This window comes from Eretmochelys imbricata, chromosome 3 (genome assembly GCF_965152235.1).
Source record: "Eretmochelys imbricata isolate rEreImb1 chromosome 3, rEreImb1.hap1, whole genome shotgun sequence".
NCBI lineage: Eukaryota > Metazoa > Chordata > Testudines > Cheloniidae > Eretmochelys > Eretmochelys imbricata.
In genome coordinates this window covers 64972310-64994887 of record NC_135574.1, presented here as the reverse complement: position 1 = coordinate 64994887, position 22578 = coordinate 64972310, and the positions used below count along the sequence as shown (strand labels likewise).

General features: G+C 41.9%; 1 protein-coding gene across 1 annotated transcript in view; it reads left to right on the top strand.

The window, feature by feature from the left end:
• The window catches only part of ME1 (malic enzyme 1), a 292439-nt gene that overhangs the window by 134483 nt on the left and 135378 nt on the right, over nucleotides 1-22578 (top strand). The window contains exon 5 of the mRNA XM_077811631.1: nucleotides 140-243. Within this exon, the coding sequence (XP_077667757.1) occupies nucleotides 140-243 (104 nt within the window). The remainder of the gene's footprint in view (nucleotides 1-139; nucleotides 244-22578) is intronic.

Here is a 22578-nt window from a genome sequence, read left to right as displayed (position 1 = left end):
TTTATATGCTAATGGATATATATCCCATTTATTCCAGTTAATTCAAACACTGTGTTGTTCTCTCTCTGTCCTTATTTTTATTAGACTGTAAATAAAAAGTAACTTTTGTTTTATTAATAGTTCGTACTTTCTTTAACAGGAGTTGCTAAAAGATCCCTTATATATTGGACTGAGGCACAAAAGAGTTCGGGGTCAAGCCTATGACGACCTTCTTGATGAATTCATGCAAGCTGTGACTTTCAGGTATGCAGTATGTTTGTGTTCCCCCACACCAGTGCCTCCCGCCCTTCAGCAACCCTGCTGATCAGCACCTCCCCCTCCCTTCCCACACCTCCCGATCAGCTGTTTCATGGCATGCAGGAGGCTTGGAGGTGGAGGAGAAAGGGCACAGCAGGCTCAGGGGAGAGGGTAGGAAGGGGTGGAGTGGGGGCAGGGCCTGTGGCAGAGCCAGGGCTTGAGCAGTGAGCACCCCCCGGCACTTTGGAAAGTTGGTGCCCGTAGTGCCAGGCCTGGAGTCGGTGCCTATACAAGGAGCCGCATATTAACTTCTGAAGAGCCGCATGTGGCTCCAGAAATAACCTTTCCAGGTTTGGATTGAGGCATTAGATGGCAGCTTAACAATTCCCCCACCTCTTCTTTTCAATCTCTGAAACTATAAAGAGATCTGATCCCATCTAGCAGCCTGTAAGATGGGCTCCACTACTGCTGTATTCCGAGTCTTGTCTATTTCTTGTGCCTAGAATGCACCATGTGCATTTGAAATCCCAGAACTATTCAGATTTTGCAAGATGTAGAAGAATCTGTCAAGTACTCAAGTGCAAAGAAAGGGTTGTCTCCAGGAGCTTCTGCAGTGAGGCCCAGCAGAAAGATTGTCAGACCTGCTGCCATGTGGTGTCATAATTTCAAAGAGATAAATTAAGGTGTGAGAAATACTGGGGTACAAATTTACTGATTCAGTCCAGTCTTGAACAAGTTTGAGACAAATAATTTTCCATCTTGAACCCAGGAAACATGTTTTGGGGTTTCCTTACATTATTTTCTCTCTCCAGCCAGAAGAGAGAGGATATATTCATTTCTGTTATTGAAGAGTACCCGTCATTGACACTCAGAAAGTGCACTAAATTAATTCAAACAAACAAAAAAAGCCACTAGAGATCAGACAATACAGCGAAAAAATTGAACTTTAGCTAATCACCTATAGACTTTTTGTAGGCTCCAACAAGGTAAGGTGTTAGCTGTGATTTCACTGCATGGTACAAACAGGGGCATTGCACCAAAGCAGGTGTTGGCTAGTGTCTCTTCAGGGGCCCTACAAAGAGGAAAAAAAGGTAAGTTTTTAGTTATGTTTGTGCTAAATGCCCCTTGGTTGGTCAGTGGAGTCATTCAGCACATAAGGTTTTTGTAGTTTACAATTAGCATGTGAAATATTATGTAAAACTGATTACGATTACCAAGTAAATCCTCATATATTACATTTAGTAATTTAAGCATGGTGGAGCCTATCAAGCACATGTAGGTGTTTTTGACTGTTATATAATGTAAATAGTAAAGGACATGTGGCAAAACGTCCCTTACTCTATACAAGTTTCACAGGAATATTTTTAAAAATATAAATTTTGACCTTGAAGTACTATATGTGGGCAGCAATGGATGTAAGTCTATAATAGACCCAGGTCCATCAAAACGTTTCCCCCACTTCCCTTTAAACTAACCAGTGTTGGAGAAAAACACAGTTCTCACTCTCAAGGTTGGGTGCAGCAAGTCAGATACACTTTATCTCAAGCAATTGCACAGAGGGAGAGAGTGCACTAGGACACAGGGTTTCCCCCACCTAGGCAGGTCTCTCCAAGATAAACAATTAGAGCAAGTATTTATTACAGACAATAATAAGCAACAACCGCAGTTTGTTTATACATATTCCTTCATGATCTCTTATTTTTCTTACCATTTCTCTTCTAGTCGGCATTCTAGTCTTATCTAATACAAGGTCGCAACAGCCTCTTTCACAATTGTTTTCCACTCGCTTCGCACTATCCCCGCTTCTACAAATCTCGCGTTATTAAAGCTAGAGTTAGCCTGACTCCTGCTCATTTCAGAGGCCTGCATCCAAATTCCCTTTATCTACTTCCACACCAGAAAGCCAGCAAAATGAGCAGTGTATACCAACTTGGGGCTTGTGCAGCTGCTGCCTTTCTTCCTTTCCCTCAGGTCCTGTAATTGTGACCTAATGGCTTCAGAAGAGGTATCTTGGGCCTATGGTGCATTTTCTTCCTATGTAGTACATCTGTTATGGACTGACTCAATGCTTTATTTGAGGCCCTTCCAAAGCAGGGTGAACTTCCAAGGATCTTGTCTTAATCAATAACTGCATTCAGGCCTATCCTAACTTAGCTCTCCTTTTTTTTCTTTTCTTTTTTCGTACAGAAAGTCCATTGCTTTTTATAACTAAGATTTGGAATATAATTTTGTAATTCTCAGTATTCAAATAATGATATCAGAAATTTATCCAGAATAATTTGTTCATTAAACATTTGGAGGTCTAGTATTCCTTTGGGTTTACGTACATAAAACCTGTTAACGGTACTGTTAATGATCAAAATATCGGTCTTCACTGAGTGAGTCTTGAGCCATCAAGTCCAGTGCCGTTGTCTTTACTGGACCCTGGATGTAAAGATAATCCCGACCATCTCAGTACCATCGGCTCCAACAGCAGTGCAAGTACTGACAATAGGCAGCTTGGCAGAATCAGGGTTTTTTTTTTTATATATATATATATATATATATATATAGACAGATAATATAGATGTTTATTGTTAAGGATTTTTTATTTTTATCTATTTAAATTTTCACAGTTGCGAGCAATTATGTGGGGTGGGGGGGAAGGTCAGACATTAATTATTGAAAGACAGTAGGCACTGAGATTCAAAAAGTTAAAGCTATAAAAATGGTACCCCTACTCCAGCTCTACTAATGCTGAGATCGCAACATGTTTTATAAATGTTAAGGTGGGACTCTAATAAGTTCCCAAGCAGCATTTTTATTACTTTGCTTATCTGTAAATTTTTATTTGTATTGGTGGAAATATTCTCATTGGTTTGTGCATCTATAGTTGCAACCTTTATAAATAAAAATCTTATCCTTCCAAGCCTAATAGAGGACTTACCTGTCTCAGTGCCTTGATTAATGAAACCTTCATGGCTGCAAGGGCTCTTATGTGTCTCCCTTTACCAGACTCTCCACTACTACTAATGGTCTATTATTTATCACTATGGGGTCTTTGGCACTGTTGCTCCCGTTAGTACAGTAAGTGAACTTGGCACTGTCAATGCAGGCATTTCTGGCATGGTTGGCACCAACAGTGTTTTCAACATACCTGATGTAGTCAGCACCACAAGCAACTCTGCTGAGGTCAACTTTGCCAGCGAGATCAGCACCATTGGAGTCTTCAATGTCATCGATGCTGTTAGACCTCTTCATCTCATACTGCTGTGTATAGATCCCAGGGTGTTTCCCGCATCAAGAGTTCCACAAACCCAACAAGAATGACCCCTCCATTTCCTGAAGAATAATACATTTCCTCTTCAGACTGAATCTGAGAGGCGCATGTCACCATCCCAGTCTTTCAGGTCACCTTGTACATGTCATAACAGGGACACAGGTTTTAAGGACTGTGGATGGTTTTCCTACAAGGAAGCCCCAAAATGGTGCCCTTCACCTGGGCACTCAAATTGTGCAGTACTCTGCATGGCCATACTGGTAGCTGCCCATACCAAGGGATTTGAGATTCCCATAAAAATCTAATACCAGAAGGAGGTTCCCTTTTCCAGTCCAAGAAACCTCTCACCAGGCTACCCTGACTGTTTCTCCTCTCATGGGTTTGAATCATAATGAGCACCCCTGGATGTCCCTTCACATATTTCCTCCTCATCGCCAGATGAAACCGAATGCTCCATCTCCAGAGTACTTTAAGGTCTTCCTGGACCTAATGAGAAACATGGCCACTTCTTTAGGAGAATAGGTGGAGCTTGTTCAAGAAAATCTGCACAGTAGCCTCAATATTTTACAAATCCCTGTTCCAAGAGGGGTTGCCCTTTCCATTAATGAATCCTTGCTGGAGCAGTTGAAAACTGTTTGGCAGACTCCAGACTCTATACCATCTGCAGCAAGAGATTGGATAGATGCTAACAATTACCTCCAAAGGACTTTGATTATTTTTTCACACATCCACTCACTGACTCATTGGTGGCCCTGGCTGCCAATGAGTGCTCCCTCCAGTTTCATCCCAAAGCTACTCCTAAAGACAGGGAGCTCAAGAGACTAGATATGCATGACAGAAAAGCTTAATCCACAGTACAGCTACTCTGCAAATGAGGGTGGCTATTATCCAGCTCTCCTGTCCAAATATAATTTTGTTAACTTGCTAATGCTGTAAAATTTTTAGACAAACTACTAGAGGAGTATAGGGAACAGTTTATGGTTCTTGACTCGCAGCAAAAACATCCCTCCAGGCAGTTATTGATGCAGCTGATATGGCTTCACAGTTGATGGCCACTGCCGTTGGTGTGACATGTTCTTTTGGCTCCAGGCATCTGGAATTCCAAAGGAGCTGCAAAATATAATCAAGAACGTGCCTTTTGAGGGATTTAAGCCGTTCTCTGAAAAGACTGATGCCTCCATTCATACCCTGAAAGTCTCCAAGCAACTCTGAGATCTTGATGAGTTTACATCCCAAGCTCAAAAGAGGAAACAGTTTAGACCTCAGCACGTCTACAAATCACATTTCCAGCTGAGATTCCAGGACTCTCCTAAATGGTGATCTCTACCTTCTTGACGTTGCCAAATGGCTTTGTCTCAATCATGCCCTTCTCATCAGACATTGACAGACTCCCGAGAAGTCATCATTACTGCTTCCTCAAGGGCAGCATATCAATCTTAACACCTCCCACCTTTTGGACAACTATCACTCTTTCCAGTGTTTGGAATGAAACAACATTGAACACATGGTTGCTCTCGACTATGAAGGAGAGAGATATTATCCTGTTCATCTCTTCCCTTTCCCCAACCTCTGTTCCTTTTCAGGGACCCATCTCACAAGATCACGTTGCTTCAAGAAATTTGGTCTCTTCTGGAATTGGAAGTGACAGACGTTCCTTGTCATCACAGAGGGAAAGGAGTCGATTCCTGTTACTTCCTAATTCCCCAAAGGTCTGGGGGTCTACATCTCATTTAGGCCTCAGGAAGATGAACTGCTTTATCAAGAAAATCAAGTTCATGATGGTTACCTTCACTTACACTATCACTTTCCTGGAAAGTGGAGATTGGTATGCCACCCCTGATTTGCAGGGTGCATACTTCCACGTGGCAATACATCCTGGCCAGAGGAAGTACCTCTGCTTTATAGCAGGAGACATCCACTACCTGTACACAGTTCTCCTGTTTGGCCTGTTTTCAGCCGCAAGGATCTTTACAAAAATATATGGTGTGGTAGCAGCACACCCGTGCCTCTGAGGCGTCCAAATTTTCCCTTACCTGGGCAACTGACTCATGCATAGCGCCTCAAAATGTCCAAATCCACAGCAGCATCCTCATTATCAGACTGCTAATCTCTCATCTGGGCCCAAAACTGAATTTAGACAAATCCGTTACAGCTGACACCACATATAATGTTCATAGGAGCAGGTCTTGATGCCATAATTGCAATGGCCTATCTGCAGTCAATGGGTCTCAGTACATAGTTGCTCTCTCTGAAGGCCTAAAGTCTAACACAACAGCAGTGCATTCCTGTCTACAACTACTGGGCCACATGGCTTCTTGCGTGTATGTAACTCCAGATTTCACCTTGGTTGTCTGCACGCCTGGCTCCATTCAGTCTGTTGTCTGACCAAGCATCCTCTGAACATTCTGGTTTGCATACCTGAACTGGTTCAGTCCCTGAACTGGTGCTTGGACCTTCACAGCATGTACATGGAGGTCCCTTTTCTGTCTTCAGAGCTAACTGGAACTCCGGTTACCGATGCGTCTGCCAAAGGCCAGGGGGCCGGCTTCAGTCAACTTTGAGCACAACTCTGTGGTCAACCCAGGAAATCTCTGTGTATTTAAATGGGCTGGAGATTTGTGCGAGTCATTGGGCCTGTGAGACATTTATGTCTAACATCAAGCACAAGGTGGTGCAAAGTGCTTATAGACAACAACATTGCCATGTTTTATCTCAATAGGCAGGAGACTGCTAACCTGTGCATCAGAAACAAAGTTTTCCGGAAAGTATTACATCTTCCAGGAGTGAGGAACACCATGGTAGATTTCCTCAGCAGGAATTTTGTAGACACCATGAGTGATCCATCAGAAACGACATTCTCCTCCAGATCTTCCACCAGTAGGGATACCCAGAAATAAACTTTTTGTTCTTCGAGTAATGTCTCTATGGCTGATCCACATTAGGTATGCTTGTATCCCTGTGCCTACAATTGGAGATTTTCGGTAGCAGTGCCCATTGCACCGCACATGCACCCTCCTGCTCCCCTCTCCCCGCAGCCTCATGCGTGTGTCACCGAACGGCCCTCAGTTCCTTCTCAACCTCCCTTGGCCTGAGAGGGAGTCCCTAGCAAAGCCCTTCCTAGAGAATTTCCTTTAGTGCTTTTCATGGTGATAGTGTTTCCGTTAAAATTAGATAGCTAGTCATTGCTTCCGTTCTCCTTTTCTCTCCCCCACCCCTGTTTTTTTCCCCGCTTTATTAAAAAAAATTCCTTAGTTCTTCCTTGTTACACCTTAGGTTAGAGTAGTGATTCCCTACCTTCTTCCCTTCAGGGAACTTATCCCTGCATGAGTTTATGCTCAAATCCCCTGGGTTCAAATGGTGTTTCTCCTGCTGGGAGGCAATCCCTGTGAGCAATGGGCATCCCGGTGCATTCTTTGCTTGAGAGAGGCGCACATACCACAGAAGAGCACACATTGCCTCAAACTGAAGGCAAGAATCCGAAAAGCCCATGAATTGAAGCTAAACTACTAATGATGAAAAGCTCACTGCGGCCAGCCTCAGACCCTGGTCCTGGCATTCTTCCTGGACAGTGATCACCATTAGCACCGACATCTGCCGCCTTGTACTCTCCACTGCCTATGAAGAGAAAGTCAGCAGACTCCTCACGCAAAGACACCAAGAAACAGGCTCCAAGTTCACCCACCAAGGAGCCATCTAAGAGAAAGAGATCAATAACAAGGTTGGTAACCTCTGCACTGACTAGTACAAGATTTAGTACTTATGACTCTCAGGGGACCTCTGGGACCGGCACTGATGGTAAGCCCAAGGACCCCAAGAGGGCTGGATTGGATAAGATGGCACCATCAAGCAATAGTGGCAAAGAGAAGCCCAGAACCCCAAAGGCGGTACCGATCGCATCAATTAAACACACAGTACTGAGCACCTCAGCACTGATGAGACCACCTAACAGACAATCTGGAGAACTCAGGGTAATTCCAGCACCATCAGCAGTGATGCACATGCCTCCCATGGTACTAATGCAAATGCCTCCAACAAGTGCCAATGATGCTGATGGCGGTACCACAGATTCCGAAAAGATTTGCATTCCCCACTGGGGACTCAAACACACTCCCCAAGATCCTTTCGATCGCTGTAGTTTTTGTGAACAATCTACCAATCACAGAGATTTGTAAAGCAGCAACCTGGGCATCAGCCCATACATTTACAAAGCACTATGCAGTTGCGCAAGTCCTATTATCCTTAACAAATCCAGCTCCAAAACCCAGCCATCCAACACGGGGCACTGCTCTATAGTCACCTAATGTGGCGCACCCACAGGGATAGTATTCAAAGGAGAAGTGAAGGTTACTCTGTAGAGAAGTTGAGATGTGTGTCCCTATGGGTGCTTCGCTACCTGCCCACCTCCCCTCTGCTTTGGAGTTCAGACATAGACTCTGCAATAGAGAAGGAACTGAGGGCAGTTGGACAGTACAGCACTATTTAGCCACTATGCACAGTGTGAGACTGGAGGAGGAGTAAATACAGCCCAGCCGGCCACTGCTACTGAAAATCTCCAATCCTAAGTGTAGGGACACAAGCACATGTAATATGGAGCACCAGTAGGGAGACCTCTCAAAGAACCTCAGTTACTGCAAAGGGTGAGTAACTTTCTCTTTGCTACCAACCTGTACAACAAATGCAAGAGGTTTAGCTCCATGGTGGGCTGCAGTCCTGGTTCATTAAGAGATGCATTTCTCCTTCTGTGGACCAATCCTCTGCTAAATGAGTTTCCTCCAGTTCCTCTCATCCCAAGGGTACCTAGGAAGATGAAAACAGACAAAGCCAATTTAATCTTAGTGGAACCAGCGTTGCTAATGCAGCACTAGTTCACGGACCTCTACCAGCTTTCAATCAGACCACCTGTAACTTTACCCCTAGTTGGGGATCTCCTGTCTCAGGATTAGGACAGGTTTCTGCATCCTAATCTTGCTGCCTCACAGTGTGGATGAATTCTGGTTAAATGCTTGCAAAAAATTGTTCTGAACCTCAGGAAGGATTCCACTAGAGCCACATATGCAGCTAAGTGGGAGAGATTTTTCCATCTGGGCATGATCGTGCTATTTATCACCCTGTAGATCAGACAATTAGCCATATACTGGATTACTTACTGCATTTTAATTCATCTGGCCTTTTAGTTAGCTCTGTGAGAGTTCACCTGGCTTCTATACCTGCAGTTCATCCACCAACAGAGGGATTTTCTGTTTTCTCTCATCTTGTGGCATCCAGATTTCTGAAAGGCCTAATTAACGTCTACCGTCCAGTATCTGACTAAGTGCCATGTGACTTTAAGCTAGCTCTGTCATATTAATACCCCTCCCCTTTGACTGTAGCAACAATGTCACATGTTTGTTCTCACAACCATGTTTCTTGATTATTAGCAATATACATGTATACATAATATTTGTCCAGAAAAATCCAAATGATTTACAATCTTGGTAAGTGTGTACACACACCCCTACCTCTAACTAGCAACTTCTTCAGCCTTCACTGAAATACAGCCACTTCCATGACAGAAGAGCAGCTTGTTGAACAATGTACAGCAACACCCCAAAACAGTTGTGCGCTATGGGTGAGGTAAAATAACAATGGAGCGGAATGCTCAAGAAATCCAATTACATTTTTATTATAATATAGCTGGTCTATGTAATTCCTGTTTTCTTTCTGAGTTATCCTGTCTAAGTTTAAAAAGTCAGTGTTAATATGAGAATAAATAAAGACAGTCTCTTGGTTTGGGTAAGTATAAGAGGAAATGCTATTTTCTGTTTGTTACATTGCTACTGTTAAGTTATGCCACAGAGGGGAATGGATAAGGCAAATCAAATTGATTTTTCTTTGGGAAGCACTGTTCTTCTAGATAGATTTGTATTGATTTAAAGATTATTCTTTAATTTAACACATATAGTAGGTGATTGGCAGGGGAATTGGGGCAGAGGGAGAAAAGAAATTTGGGTGCCTAGACATCATCTTGATTTCAGTTCGCTGATAGCCAACAGATGCGATGGGGGTAATATAATATTCTAAATATGGGGACTTCTTTAGTCATTTAACTACTTAACTAAAATTTGTATCTGGACCTGGTGTGGAAATGTGATGAGAACTCTAGGGCCTTTTATGTTTATTGCTTGGTTATGGCAACTTAGACACCATTTTGTATTGTATGTCAGCGGTTCTCAAACTTTAGCAACATGAGGACCCCCATTTTGATTTAAAATTTTTCGTAGACCCCCTGCAAGCCCTTCTGCTCAGCCTCAGGCCCAGCCCCTACTCCACCCCTTCCTCAAGACCCCACCCCCCACTTCTTCCTGCCCCCGCTCCACCCCTGCCCCTCCTCTTCCCTGCCTCTTTCCTCCCTCTCCCCCGAGTGCTGTTCCCCGCTGTGCAGGAGGCGCTGGGAGGGAGGGGGAGGAGTTGATCAGTGGGGCCCACGGACCCCCTGGAGTACCTTTGCGGACCCCAGTTTGAGAAACGCTGTTGTATGTTATACTTCATATTGCAAGCTTTACTAAAATTATTTTTAAAAATATATTTGAAAACTCTGTATAAATGACTCTTATAAGAAACTAAATATTATGGCTGTAGCATACTGTTTTTCAAAAATTAACAAATTTACTCCACTTTTTATTGTAGTTTAACATTAGTACATAACACTTGCAAAACTTTAGTTCTTTAGTGCACTCACCAAAATAAATTGAAGTTCACATTGCTGATGGTGCTGTGGATCCTCAGATCTATCCAAGCCACACCTCCTTTCCAGTGGTCCAGCCAGGGACCTTTGTGACCCCCGCAGCATAACTTAGTGTGCAGCTGTAATTTGTTCCAGCCATGCCCTCTCCTGCCCTCTATTCTGGGGCTGGAGGCCAGAAAGGGTGGCATAGAGCCAATAAAATTGGCTTTACCCCTCCTAGCAATTTCCATTTCCAAGTGGAATCCCCATCTGATTGTTTAAGCCAGCTTTTTGTCCCCTTTACACTACCAAAGCAGTGCAGAAAGGGTGGAGCTGGTCTGAGGATTGGGCACAGTAAGACTAGTTACATATGCAACAAGGCAACAGATTTACAAATTTAATTTACAAATTTGGTATGGAATGCTTCTGCAAACTTTGTGTTCAGTGACAGATCCGATTTTGAGGGGAATATATTGCTATGGTAGGGGTCATCAGGTGGTGGTATTACATGTTTTTCCAAGTTATTTTTCTTAGTGTGCAAGCCAGTTTTTAGTCTTGGAAGCAATGCTTGTGCTGCAGTTACATTTTTGTTACACAAGGGCTTGATAGAGGGAGCAAGAAACGGTAGAGTTTGCTCTCTGCCTTGGTCTCCGATTAGTTGGTTCTTGAGCTGCTCCCTGGGAACCAAACATTGGTGTTGGGCTGAGATTCCTGAAAGAAAGGTTTGCCTACACTTCTGTTTCAGGACTGGTATGTGTGTAAATAAAGCAAGTTACACTTACAATATATCCATTTTACTGAGTTCTCCTCCACTGGGAAACTAATCTGCAAGGCTCCAGCATCTGCTACAGGTTGGCAAAGGGGCATGTGAGTGTTAGAAGAAAGGGTGAAATAAAACTGTAGAAAGAGTCTAAATCTACTGAATTTTAAGGACCTAAATGCTTTATTATTTCTGCATGTGAGAAATCTTTGGTTATCAAAGGGAATTTATACAAAATGTTTGATCATTGACAAATCATGGCTATCTGCTTTTTCAGTTATCCAATTCTGCTTTTCTTTTCTCTCACATTGACATCTGAAAGACTGATCTGCTTCTCCTGGATCTAATGGCAAATATGAAAAAAAAAAAACTATTAGAGTAGAAAAGTATGGAAGTGCCATAAATTGAAAGCTTTTCCCAGGGCTTTGTTGGTGACAATGTCATGAAAATCACATGACCTGATGAACATATGAGAATTGCAAGGCAATTATATTTATTTATTTGACTGAAACTACTGAAGTTCCTATTGGTACCAGCCAACTCTATTTAGCACCAGGCAGTTTATCATTTACTACTTGTACATATGAAAAGTGGTATATTTTAAATATTCCTTCAGCATACTTAATTATGTTATAGGGTATGCTGCTTTTTCATAAATAAAGGAAGGCTTTGTTCTTTTCTTGCATGAAAAATTTGCTGGAAATGTTGGCATGCCTACTGAAAGGAAAAGCAGCAAATTATAATGAGTCAGTAAAACAGAGCTGAGAAAGAAGCAGAACATGCTCTTCCAACTATGCCTGTTGTGCATCATCCATCAAAGTTCTTTCTGTTTAGCATGAGTGCAAGTCCACTTTCTAGAGTTCATCTTTGTTTGTTCTCTTTTTCTGTACTTCTGTTGCAGCATATCAGTTTATATTATACTGTGTATACTTTGGATATATACACATACTTATACTCCACATGCTATTTATATGACTCCTTTACAACTGTGGCTAGTTCTACAGACTAATTGCAGACAACCACATGATCAATAGAGTAATGTCAAATAAGGTTCCTTCAAATCTGTCTACTGAAAGGGCACATGCTCCCACCTTCTTTTGTTTGTATTTTTTTAAATTTAAAAAAGAAAAAATATAAAACTTGTAAAGGAAGGAAATGTCTTTTTAGCTACATTTTTCAAAGAAACAAATCTTTCTTTTCCAAATTGATACAGCATCACATTCAATTATGTCACTGCCTGTGTATTCAAAAAGACAGTGTCTTCTGGAAACCAAGTCAGATTAAGATATAGTCTCCTAAAGTATAGTACTCCAAACCAAAAAATAAACCTCCTCTATCGTTTTCTATACATGCAATTTATTTAAAAGTTCATAGATTAAAAATCTTACATGTCTACTCCCTACAAAAACATTCTGGTAGGATATCTTGTACAGTATCCTTATGAGCTGAAACTAATGCAACACAGATATCTTCCAGATGTGTGTAGGCAGAAGAATATATCTGGATTTTTGTTGGCACATATGCAGTGAACAGCTTTAGTTTCTTTTCTCATTGCCAGCAGCTGCCCTCTCTGTGGGCATGTGCTATAATTTCCCTGGACATCTCCATCTGTTTCTTCCTCTGGTGCCAGTATGGTGAAAGTGAATCATTTTGGAAAAAATATTTTGATTGGAAGGAATGCCTTATACCATGAGAAAAATGGACACATTTCTTCACCATTGAAGAACATGACTCAAACTGGAAAACTGACTCAGAGCTGTTTTTCATATTCAGCCTCAAGGGGTTATTGATCATAAAACATTAAATAGAAAGAAGAATTTTTTCCCAGTGGCAGTTGTTTCTCTTAAATAGTGATGTTTATAGAGGAAATTTAAAGAAGAAGGATAGTTAAGTGGTTGGGGACTGGCTTCATTTCTTGATCCACCGGAGACATCCTGCAAATCCTTGGAGAAGTCACTTTTAATCCCTTTGTGTATCAGTTCCCCATCAGTAAAAGGTACCTCCCTACCTCACAGAAGATTGTGAGGCTTTCAGATATTCTGGTAATGGGGCCATATGAATATGTAAGATAAATATATATGCAGACCAGGAATTTAATATATACATGGAATCGGGGTGGAGACTGATAAAGATTAGGATAGAAGAAAGGCCTCTTTATAATCAGTAGGACTCAACTCTGATTATATGATGCAAGGTGAATTTAAAATGGCTGGAGCTTTGCACTGGAGAATTCCCCCTATGAATAGGGAATCTCCACCATTGTAAAGCTTGCAAAGGTAACTCTACCACCTCCAGGCTGGAATACCCTACTGGTGTAAGGGAGGGAGGGGTCATGGCAGGTGCACCACCTTACTCCCCTGTGCAGGCTACGTACATTGCAGGCTCCTGCACAATGAGGAGAGAAACCTCTGCACACAGTTGGGTAGGGAATGGGCTGGGAATGACCTTTGCTCTGCACCTCCCACCCATCAATGGCTGGAAAGCCTGCCCAAAGTGGGAAATATGCTACTAGACCAGTAGTAGATTATTACTTCTCTCTCTAGCAGCAAGAGAATTATGGCTGTTATAATCTAGACCTAAGTATTATCCCTTAGAACAATAGGAGCACAAAATTAACTCATTGTAGGAATAATTGTTTTCTCATTGTGTGTGACAGTAATAACTTTCAACTTCATTCCTTCAAGGCTGCAGATATTGGTTATAGATTCCAAGGCCAGAAATTGTGATCATCTAGTCTGACCACTTTCACAACACAGGCCATAGAACTTGCCCAAAATAATTTGTAGAGTAGAAAAACATCCAATTTTGATTTAAAATTTGTCGGTGATGGAGAAATCTACCATGACCCTTGGTTAATTGTTTCAATGGTTAATTACCCTCACTGTTAAAGGTGTCCCTTATTTCCATTCTGAATTTGTCTAGCTTTATAGAGTCACTGTTGTGAGACCTTGAAAATAATATCAGTTGTGTAACCGTTGTAATCAGTTTGATTAACGTAGTTCTCCATTTCTTAAAAAAAAAAGGATGAACTTTGTTGGTTTTACTTTTAAGAACTGTAAACCAAGCTGGTAACAAATGTAATACAACATGCTTTGCATTAGATTCACCACAATGTAGTGATTAATTTCCATTAGCTTGATTATTTTGAATTATTCACAGATGTTAAGTGAGTTTGGTTTCACTTTGTGCTTACACAAAAATTTCCTTTTATGTTAGGTTATCTAACCGTAGAAACAGCTGTCTATTTTATTTTTCTGATATATAAACTATACAGTTTTAAAAGGGATATTATTTAATATTAGATTAGAATATATAGTGTGACTTGTAAGTAATTTCATAATTAAATTGGAAAAACCCTTGATTTTGGCAAGGAAATGTACTTGTAACAGATCAAATGAAAAGGTGACTGTGGCTGCACATCATTAAGGAGTGATTGGACCACTCAGTAATTCTGATAATATACACAACTAATTGTCAATACAGGTGTATTTTGGTACATTTTCCGTTATTTGCATTGTGTCCGCATAAGCTCGAAATGTGAACAGGGCAACTAATGGACCTGAAAATGTTAGAGCACTATGTAGAGTTAACAGAGATGGTACAGCCATGACTGTTTCTGAAAAAGCTGTTAACTGGCAGAGAATTTGCAGTTGACAAACTGGAGGTGGAGCCACTGGAAAGATTACCATGGCTATAATGCATCCTAAATCTGAGGGAGTGAGAGTTAAAAGACAGAGAAGCTATTGTGGAGAAAAACAAAGAGGTTAGGGAATGCCAGATGGGGGGCCATACATGGCAAACACCCAGAATATAGAGGGAGCCATCAGCACATCCTATTGTGTTTTTTGTTGTGAAAAAAATGAAGAAATTTTGACCCTATTGTTCATCTGGGGAAATATGTGGCCTGTCTGAGGTCATGGAATACATGGGATGCTATAGGTAGCAAGCATATTGAGTCTCCTGTCAGTGAGGACAATGGATCTTCTGGCAACTTGAAACTTAAGTCCTGAGTGGTTTGCACAGAGGAAAAACAAACAAAAGTGAGCACACCCTGAGTTGAAGTGAAAGGGTGTGGTGGGTGCAGTTTGTTAACTCTACCAGAGATATAAGGAAGGTAGGAATGAATCTTTGTAGAGAGGGAATCAAGGGGGTAGCACGGAAGAGGTCCCGTCCCTAGGGACAGACAAATGCAAGGAGAGTTTGTTGCATTATTGCCTTGAAGTTGCTTCTTTTGAGGTTGGTAATATGGTTAAGTTTGGGCTTTAACACAGTCTATTTGCTGTTATGGATGGGGTTGGGACTCCTAAGCACCTGAGCTATGTTGCAGAGGCGGGGAAGTGCTGAAACAGCAGTGCTTAGAGGCATCACAGAAGACAGACTGCTTCCTAAACACTGTGCTGAGCATGGTGAGTAGTGAGACTTGCTGCATTTTAGAGAACTGTAACTAGTTCTTTGCCCAGTGTAAAAGGATGGGGCCATGGCCTCACTTACACACACTCCTCTAGCTAGCACTGGTATCAGACCCCACACTTTCCTGCATTTCCCAGAAAAGACTATTGGAAGTGTAGTCCTGATGTAGCTGCAGGTGGGGTAGAAAAAGGTTCCCTGGTGCTTTTCTATTTTAGTAAATTCACACAGAAACCGTTATAATTTGCCTTTGACTTTTGTTGTTTCTGCTGTTAACAAACATATACAAAGAAACCACCAAAATCAGGGACCCATTGTGCTGGGTGCTGTACAAACCCATAGTATAAAAAGCCCAGTGGGCTTACAATCTGTAAGTCTGATACTGTGCTTTACAGTGCATAGAAGGTGTGTTGATGTTAGATGATACTATCAAATGCTTTTGTCATCTTGGCGAAATTTATTTTGGGTAAATTTAATATAAAACAATTTGACTAGTGATATATATGTATTATTCTATCCCCTCCCTTCTCCTTCTACATCCTATCTCTGGATTGTCTTTTCTGCAAACACATCTTTAAATATAATCTTTGTGGATGACTCACAAGTTTACATTTTACTTGGAAACGGTCTCCCTCTATCAAAACCAAAATCTCAGATTGTCTTTCTGATGTCTCCTTCTGATGTCTGGTTATCAACTGAACTCTTGATCTTGCTATACAAACCCACCCCACCTCCTCCCTTTCCTTATCTTGGTGGACACCACCACTCTCCTCTCTGTCACTCAGACCCATACTCTCAATTTTCACCTGTAACTCAGTCCTCTCTTTTAATGAGCAAATCCCAACTGTGTCTAAAACTTGCTGCTTCTTCCTGCACAACATTTCCAAGATCAGCTCACACTGCCCATCTCTGCCCACACTGCCAAAACTGCTGTTTAAACCCTGATTGCATCCTTTTCTTTCCTCAAAAATTTATTCAAAATACTGCTATTAAGATCATTTTCCTCATTTGTTGCTCTGTCTCTCTCCACACACATACACCCTTAAAGCCCCTACACTGGGCTCCCCCTCTTCTACTGCATCAAACACAAATTTTTGGTTCTTATCTTAAAAGCACAATTTAGCCTTGCCCTACCTATCCTTCCTAAAATGACAAGATTGGATCCCACTTTCACTCTGCCAATCATCTGATTCTCTGCCTCTTTGACCACTTTTCCATATGAACCCTTACAAATCGGAAAAGCTTCCAGTCAAAATCCTTCAAGCTTCTCTTCAAAACTCACCTCTTTTGTAATGTGTGCAGGAAACTATAACCTCGTATCGGTCAGGCACGTGCTGAGTTGTGATTATCGCTCCTGACTAATTGAGAACTGAATATCCTGTTATTCCATCCTCATGCCAACCCCCTAGTTTTCTCAGACATTATATCTTGTCTTTAAGACTGTAAGCTCTTTGCAGCAGTGAATGTCATCTTCTGATGCTTATAGAACATGGTAGCTTAGATATTACTGAAATATAAGCATTGAATAATAATAATAATAAATAAATCTTTGAACAAAACAGAGAGAGACCACTATCTTAGCCATTGTTTCAGAGTAACAGCCGTGTTAGTCTGTATTCGCAAAAAAGAAAAGGAGTACTTGTGGCACCTTAGAGACTAACCAATTTATTTGAGCATGAGCTTTCGTGAGCTACAGCTCACTTCATTGGATGCATACCGTGGAAACTGCAGCAGACTTTATATATACACAGAGAATATGAAACAATACCTCCTCCCACCCCACTGTCCTGCTGGTAATAGCTTATCTAAAGTGATCATCAGGTTGGGCCATTTCCTGCACAAATCCAGGTTCTCTCACCCCCTCACCCTCCTCCCAAAAACCACACACACAAACTCACTATCCTGCTGGTAATAGCTCATCCAAAGTGACCATTCTCCCTAGCCATTATAGAGGGAGCTGGTAGCAACTCTTATATTTAAGCTTGCCTGGTACTTTTCATTAAAAAGTATGTGTGTGATTTTTCTTGGAGATGCTTTCACACCACCAGTGTTTGCAGCAGGCTTTTGATGTTTTGTAGGGGCAATGTCCTAAAGCTAGAGTAGTGCCTTGTCTTTGTTCCATGAAACCCCATTTTTGCAGAGATATAAACAGTTCAAATTGTCATTTCCCTCCTGTCAAATTTCTCAGAAAAATTGTCAGCTTGCCAGAGTAATAGCTAAACATAAGTATTCTAAAGGTAAATTCACGCCACTCCCAAAACCATAGAGCAGATGACAGCACTGAATTGGGAATGCTTTTGCGGGAGGGAGGAACATAGAGCCAGACTGGGCTGCCCCCTTCTCACCTGGCACATTGCCTACACAATTCCCTGCCCCGTCTGGGAGTCACCATATAGGAAAAGAGCTCACCCAATTCCAGAATGGGGAGGAGACCTGGGCCACTCTTTTTTCATCTGTCTATAGATTCCACGCCTAGGACTCAGCACTTGGACCAACCGTCTGGGAAAACAGTCTTTTCCTAATGCCAGCTAATGCAGTTAGTCGTGTAATTCAAGTGGCAGTAGTTTGTACTGAACTGCTGAAAGTTCAGGGTTCCAATCCCAGTGATGAAGCAGAATGGGGAGTTGTTACAATTGCACATAACAGAATTGGAGGGGGGGTTACCTTTCTTTCATAAAAAGAACTAAAATTACATTAAAAACTATATTAAAAGAATGGTTTTAGGTTGCAAAATCAAGCACTTGAAAGTTAGGAAATGCCAAATTAATGAATGCACACACAAACTTAATTCACCCTCACCCACTTGTGCATATATACTATGATACAGTCCTTAATAACATGGTCACATACTATTTTTCCACTGGACCGCAGCCTCATTCAGTGTACTGGATGGACACAAGTGGCAGAATTAAAGTTACATGGTCACTATCTATGTTGGATTTCCTAACTCTTGAGTACTTGACTTTGCAACTGAAATAACACACTTTTAATATATCTTGTAATTATTAATTATATTATGATAGCACATAGAGACCAGATCAGGTGTTGGTCCCATTGTGGTGGGCACTGTATGAGTGTGAAAAATGTCCTTGTGATGAAGAGATAACTTTACACGTTTATGTAATCAAAAAGAACCAAATAAGTACTGTAAAGAATAGGTTAACTTTTAAAGTTATTTAATTGTAGTTAGGAAGAGGGCATCATCAAGAAAGGAGTGTTGAAAGAAAATAGTAGTATATTGCTGCAGGGCCAAATTTATGATGTCTGATTATTCTGTAAGGAGTAAAAACACATGCCTTACTGACTTTTCAGACACGGTAAATGACATAATAAAAACTGAATCTGACAGTAGAGCTAAATCCTAACAGGATAGGCTGAGACTCTAATCAACTGAAGTTTATTTGTATAGAAGGAGCTATAATATTATTACAGGAAAAATTCTTAATTAAGTTCAGTGGAGAAGTCTTGAAGAATCAATCTCCCATTTACCTCAAAGAAAATTAAAAACAATGAAACACACAAGTGCAAACTTATGGGGGAAGGGGAGGAGAGAAAGGAGAGATTGTTTTTGATTTTATGAGACTCAGAATATTTAATCTGAACTGTATTTGGTTTTGATTTATTATTGTGGTGCCAGAGTGCCACTGTACTTTAAACCAATGTCATGATGTAGTCTTAAGGTGGACCTTTCTAAGTCCTATAAAATCAGCATGTTTAGTTGGATTTCTTTGAAATTTGGCACATTTGAGGAAAGTGTAGAGTAGGGTTAGTTTCCCAAATTTGGAGTCCTTTAAACCACAGATTCCAGAGATATGAGCCCTGAAAAAATAGCCATTTTAAAAAAAGTTTCTCGGATTTTTTTGGGTCCAGAGCAAGATATATAACTATTGGTGTGATGTGGATCAGAATGATATTAATCTGTTGAATTTTAGCCAAGATAGTACATGGCACCCATTACATCTTGGGGGACCCAAACTGAAACCTGAATTTAAGGAAATGTACATTTTTTACACGGTGCAATCACCGATGCAGAAAAACAGCTAGAGTATTTCCATGCCTGCCATTTTTATGTTTTAAACTGGACTTTTTAAGTGGTCTAGAATCTGAGTGATTATTCAGATTTCTTTGAAATTTGGTGTGATTCATGGTGGCATGTGGTAGAGTTAGTGATCCAAATTTGGGATATTTTGGCCCAAGGAGTTCCTGAGTTACACCTCTCTCTCCTTGAAAAAAAAACCCAGTTTCCTCCTTCTGCTTTACTACTAAAATGAGAGGTACTATTGATGATTGGATGAATTACGGATATCTTGATGGCTGTGAACTCACCCTTCAATTAGTATATGAAGGGATAAATTAATCCCAAATCTCCCACCCCAATACAAAAGGAATTTTGAGTTGAGTGGCTCGAGGCTGCTACAATTTCTGAGTCATGAGTGGCAAATTCATTTTGGAGGGAATGTAATCCAAGTTCTTTCGGAGAAAAACTAGAAGTGTGTTTCCTGGGAGGGGAGGGGTTATGGGGGAGCAGAGGAGTGGCAGAATAGTGGGAGAGGCAGTGACGGGAGGAGGATATATGGGGATGGATGGTAAGGGAGGCAAAAGAGATTGGGAGCTCCACTGAACTTCCAACCTTCCTGCACCCCACAGCTCTGCCAGTACTCCCCAATCACCCGGCATCTCCCACAACTCTGCCAGCGCACCCAACGTTGCTATTAATAAGTGTTTGAAGAAGATTAATTGGGAAATTAGACAGTGCTAAGGGCCAGTGAGTTTGTGTATATTGAAGCATTGCTTGAACTGGATAGAAGGCAAGTGGCAATGGGCAACCTTTTTTCCCCCTCCCTTTAATAGTGTTATGTGGAATCCTGTAGGTGAGAGTGAATAGATTGTAATGGGAGGTGAAGAGTTTGTATATTTCAGCAACTGTGAGGCTGTCAGAGTAAAGGTATATGTATTAATGGGCATACTTGGGCATTCTGAAAGAGGGCAGAGTTGTGGTTGCGTGTGCATTGCCTGGTTTTCAGAAGTTTGAGTTGCTCAACTCAAAATTCTGCACGGGAATGATATACAAGCAAGCAACTGTAACTCTGAGTTAACATTGGTTTTTGCCATTGAATATTTAATAAGAGTCTGTGCCTGTCTGTCTACAATAGCATGCAACCATCTCTCAGACTTGCTTTTCATTCATTCTTAGTCTAATAGGATTGCACAGTATCCAATGGCAGTGATTTTTAAGTTAATTATAAAACATACGGAATTGAAATATTAAAATATGAAATATCTCCTCATAGTTCTGATCCCTAATCTACTGAAATCTGAATAAAGGAAGCTAAATCATCACCATCATATGTGGGTGAAACTCAATTGTGTTGAATTTGGAATACAGTCTACATTTTAAAGGTCCAGTAAATGATGAGCCAGATCCTCTGTTGGGGTTACCTGTGGAAACTCTGTTGTAGAGAAATAAGCTATGCTGATTTACCCCAGTATCTTTAGTGTGTGCATATTTGTCGTCTTCTATTTATATTAAAAATAGAATTATAGTAATTGTCCAGGTTGCCAGCAGGCGCAAGTATTTTATTTAGTTATTTTCTTTGAAATTGATAATAAGCTCTGAGGATAACATTCTCTGGCTGAAACAGAACAGCTTTTAATGTTTCCACAGAAAATCAAGAAATATTTCCATCTAAATTTCACACACACACACACACGCCGGCAAAATCTCTGGTTAATTTTCAATAAGACAAATAAGGGTAGTGGTTTATAGCTCTTCTCTCCTCTGGTTCCCCCTTCTTTCCCTCCTTTCCCCTATACAATGATATTTGTGGCTAAAATCATCCCAGCTGCTGTACAATAACCACTTCCAATTGAGACTCAGTAGGTGGTATTTATCATGTGGCATCAATATTCATCATTTCCTGATGTAGTTTTTGATTTAAACAGTTTGGGTCAAAGTTTGCATGCCTTACTTACAGAACTGGTACCATGAACTCAGTGTGACTTTACTCCATGAGCAGGGTTTAGTCCAGGGGTGGGCAAACTACAGCTTGTGGGTCAGATCCGGCCCTCCAGCCATTTTAATCCGGCCCTCAAGCTCCCACTGTTCTGGTGCTCCAGCTGGGGGGCACCCCACATGGCTCCTAAAAGCAGCAGCATAGCCCTATTCCGGCTCCTACGTGTAGGGGCAGCCAGGGGGCTCTGCTCTGCACACTGCCCCCGCCCCAAGTGCTGCCCCCACAGCTCCCATTGGCCGGGAACTGCAGCCAATGGGAGTTGCAGGGGTGGTGCCTGTGGACGGGGCAGCATGCAGAGCCACCTGCATAGGAGCTGGAGCAGGGACATGCTGCTGCTTCCGGGAGCTGCTTGAGGTAAGCGCCACCTGGAGCCTGCACCCCTGAGCCTCTCCCCATGCCCCAACCCCTTGCCCCAGTCCTGATCCCCTCCCGCCCTCCGAACCCCTTGATCCCAGCCTGAAGCACTCTCCTGAACCCCAAACCCCTCATCCGCATCCCAGAGTCCGCACCCCCAGCCAGAGCCTTCACCCCTTCCTGCACCCCAACCCCCTGCCCCAGCTCTTATCTCCCTCCTGCCCTCCAAACCCCTCTGTCCCAGCCAGAGCACCCTTCTACACCCCAAACTCCTCCTCCCCAGCCCCACCCCCCTCCCCTCCCCTCCACTCCCCAGCTCAGAGTCTCCTCCTGCACTCTGAACTCATTTCTTGCCCCACCCCGGAACCCCCCCCCCAACCAGAGCTCTCACCCCCTCCCGCACCCCAACTCCAATTTTGTGCACATTCATGGCCCACCATACAATTTCTATTCCCATATGTGGCCCTCTGGCCAAAAAGTTTGCTCACCTCTGGTCTAGTCCAATTTGAATCACTTGCCTGATTAAAAAAAAGCGTTAGTGTCCGATTCTCATCTAGCTTATACTTCTGTGCATTGTGAGTAACTGAGAAAATGAGGAGCTGAGAATCAGGCCAAATGACTCAGATAAGTCTGTTTCTATGAGGAAACAAGCTATGCCAACTGGCATCAGTTAGTACTTAGGGGGATGATTCATTAATGGAAAGAGCATTCATCTGATAAATTACAAAACACTTAAGAAATAATGTTGTGTATAGTAATATAGAGGGCATAGTGGAGTCACTGTTGGTGCTGTCCCCAGGGTTATATGGGGCCACAGCCTGTTTGTCAAGCAGAGCAGGCCTGA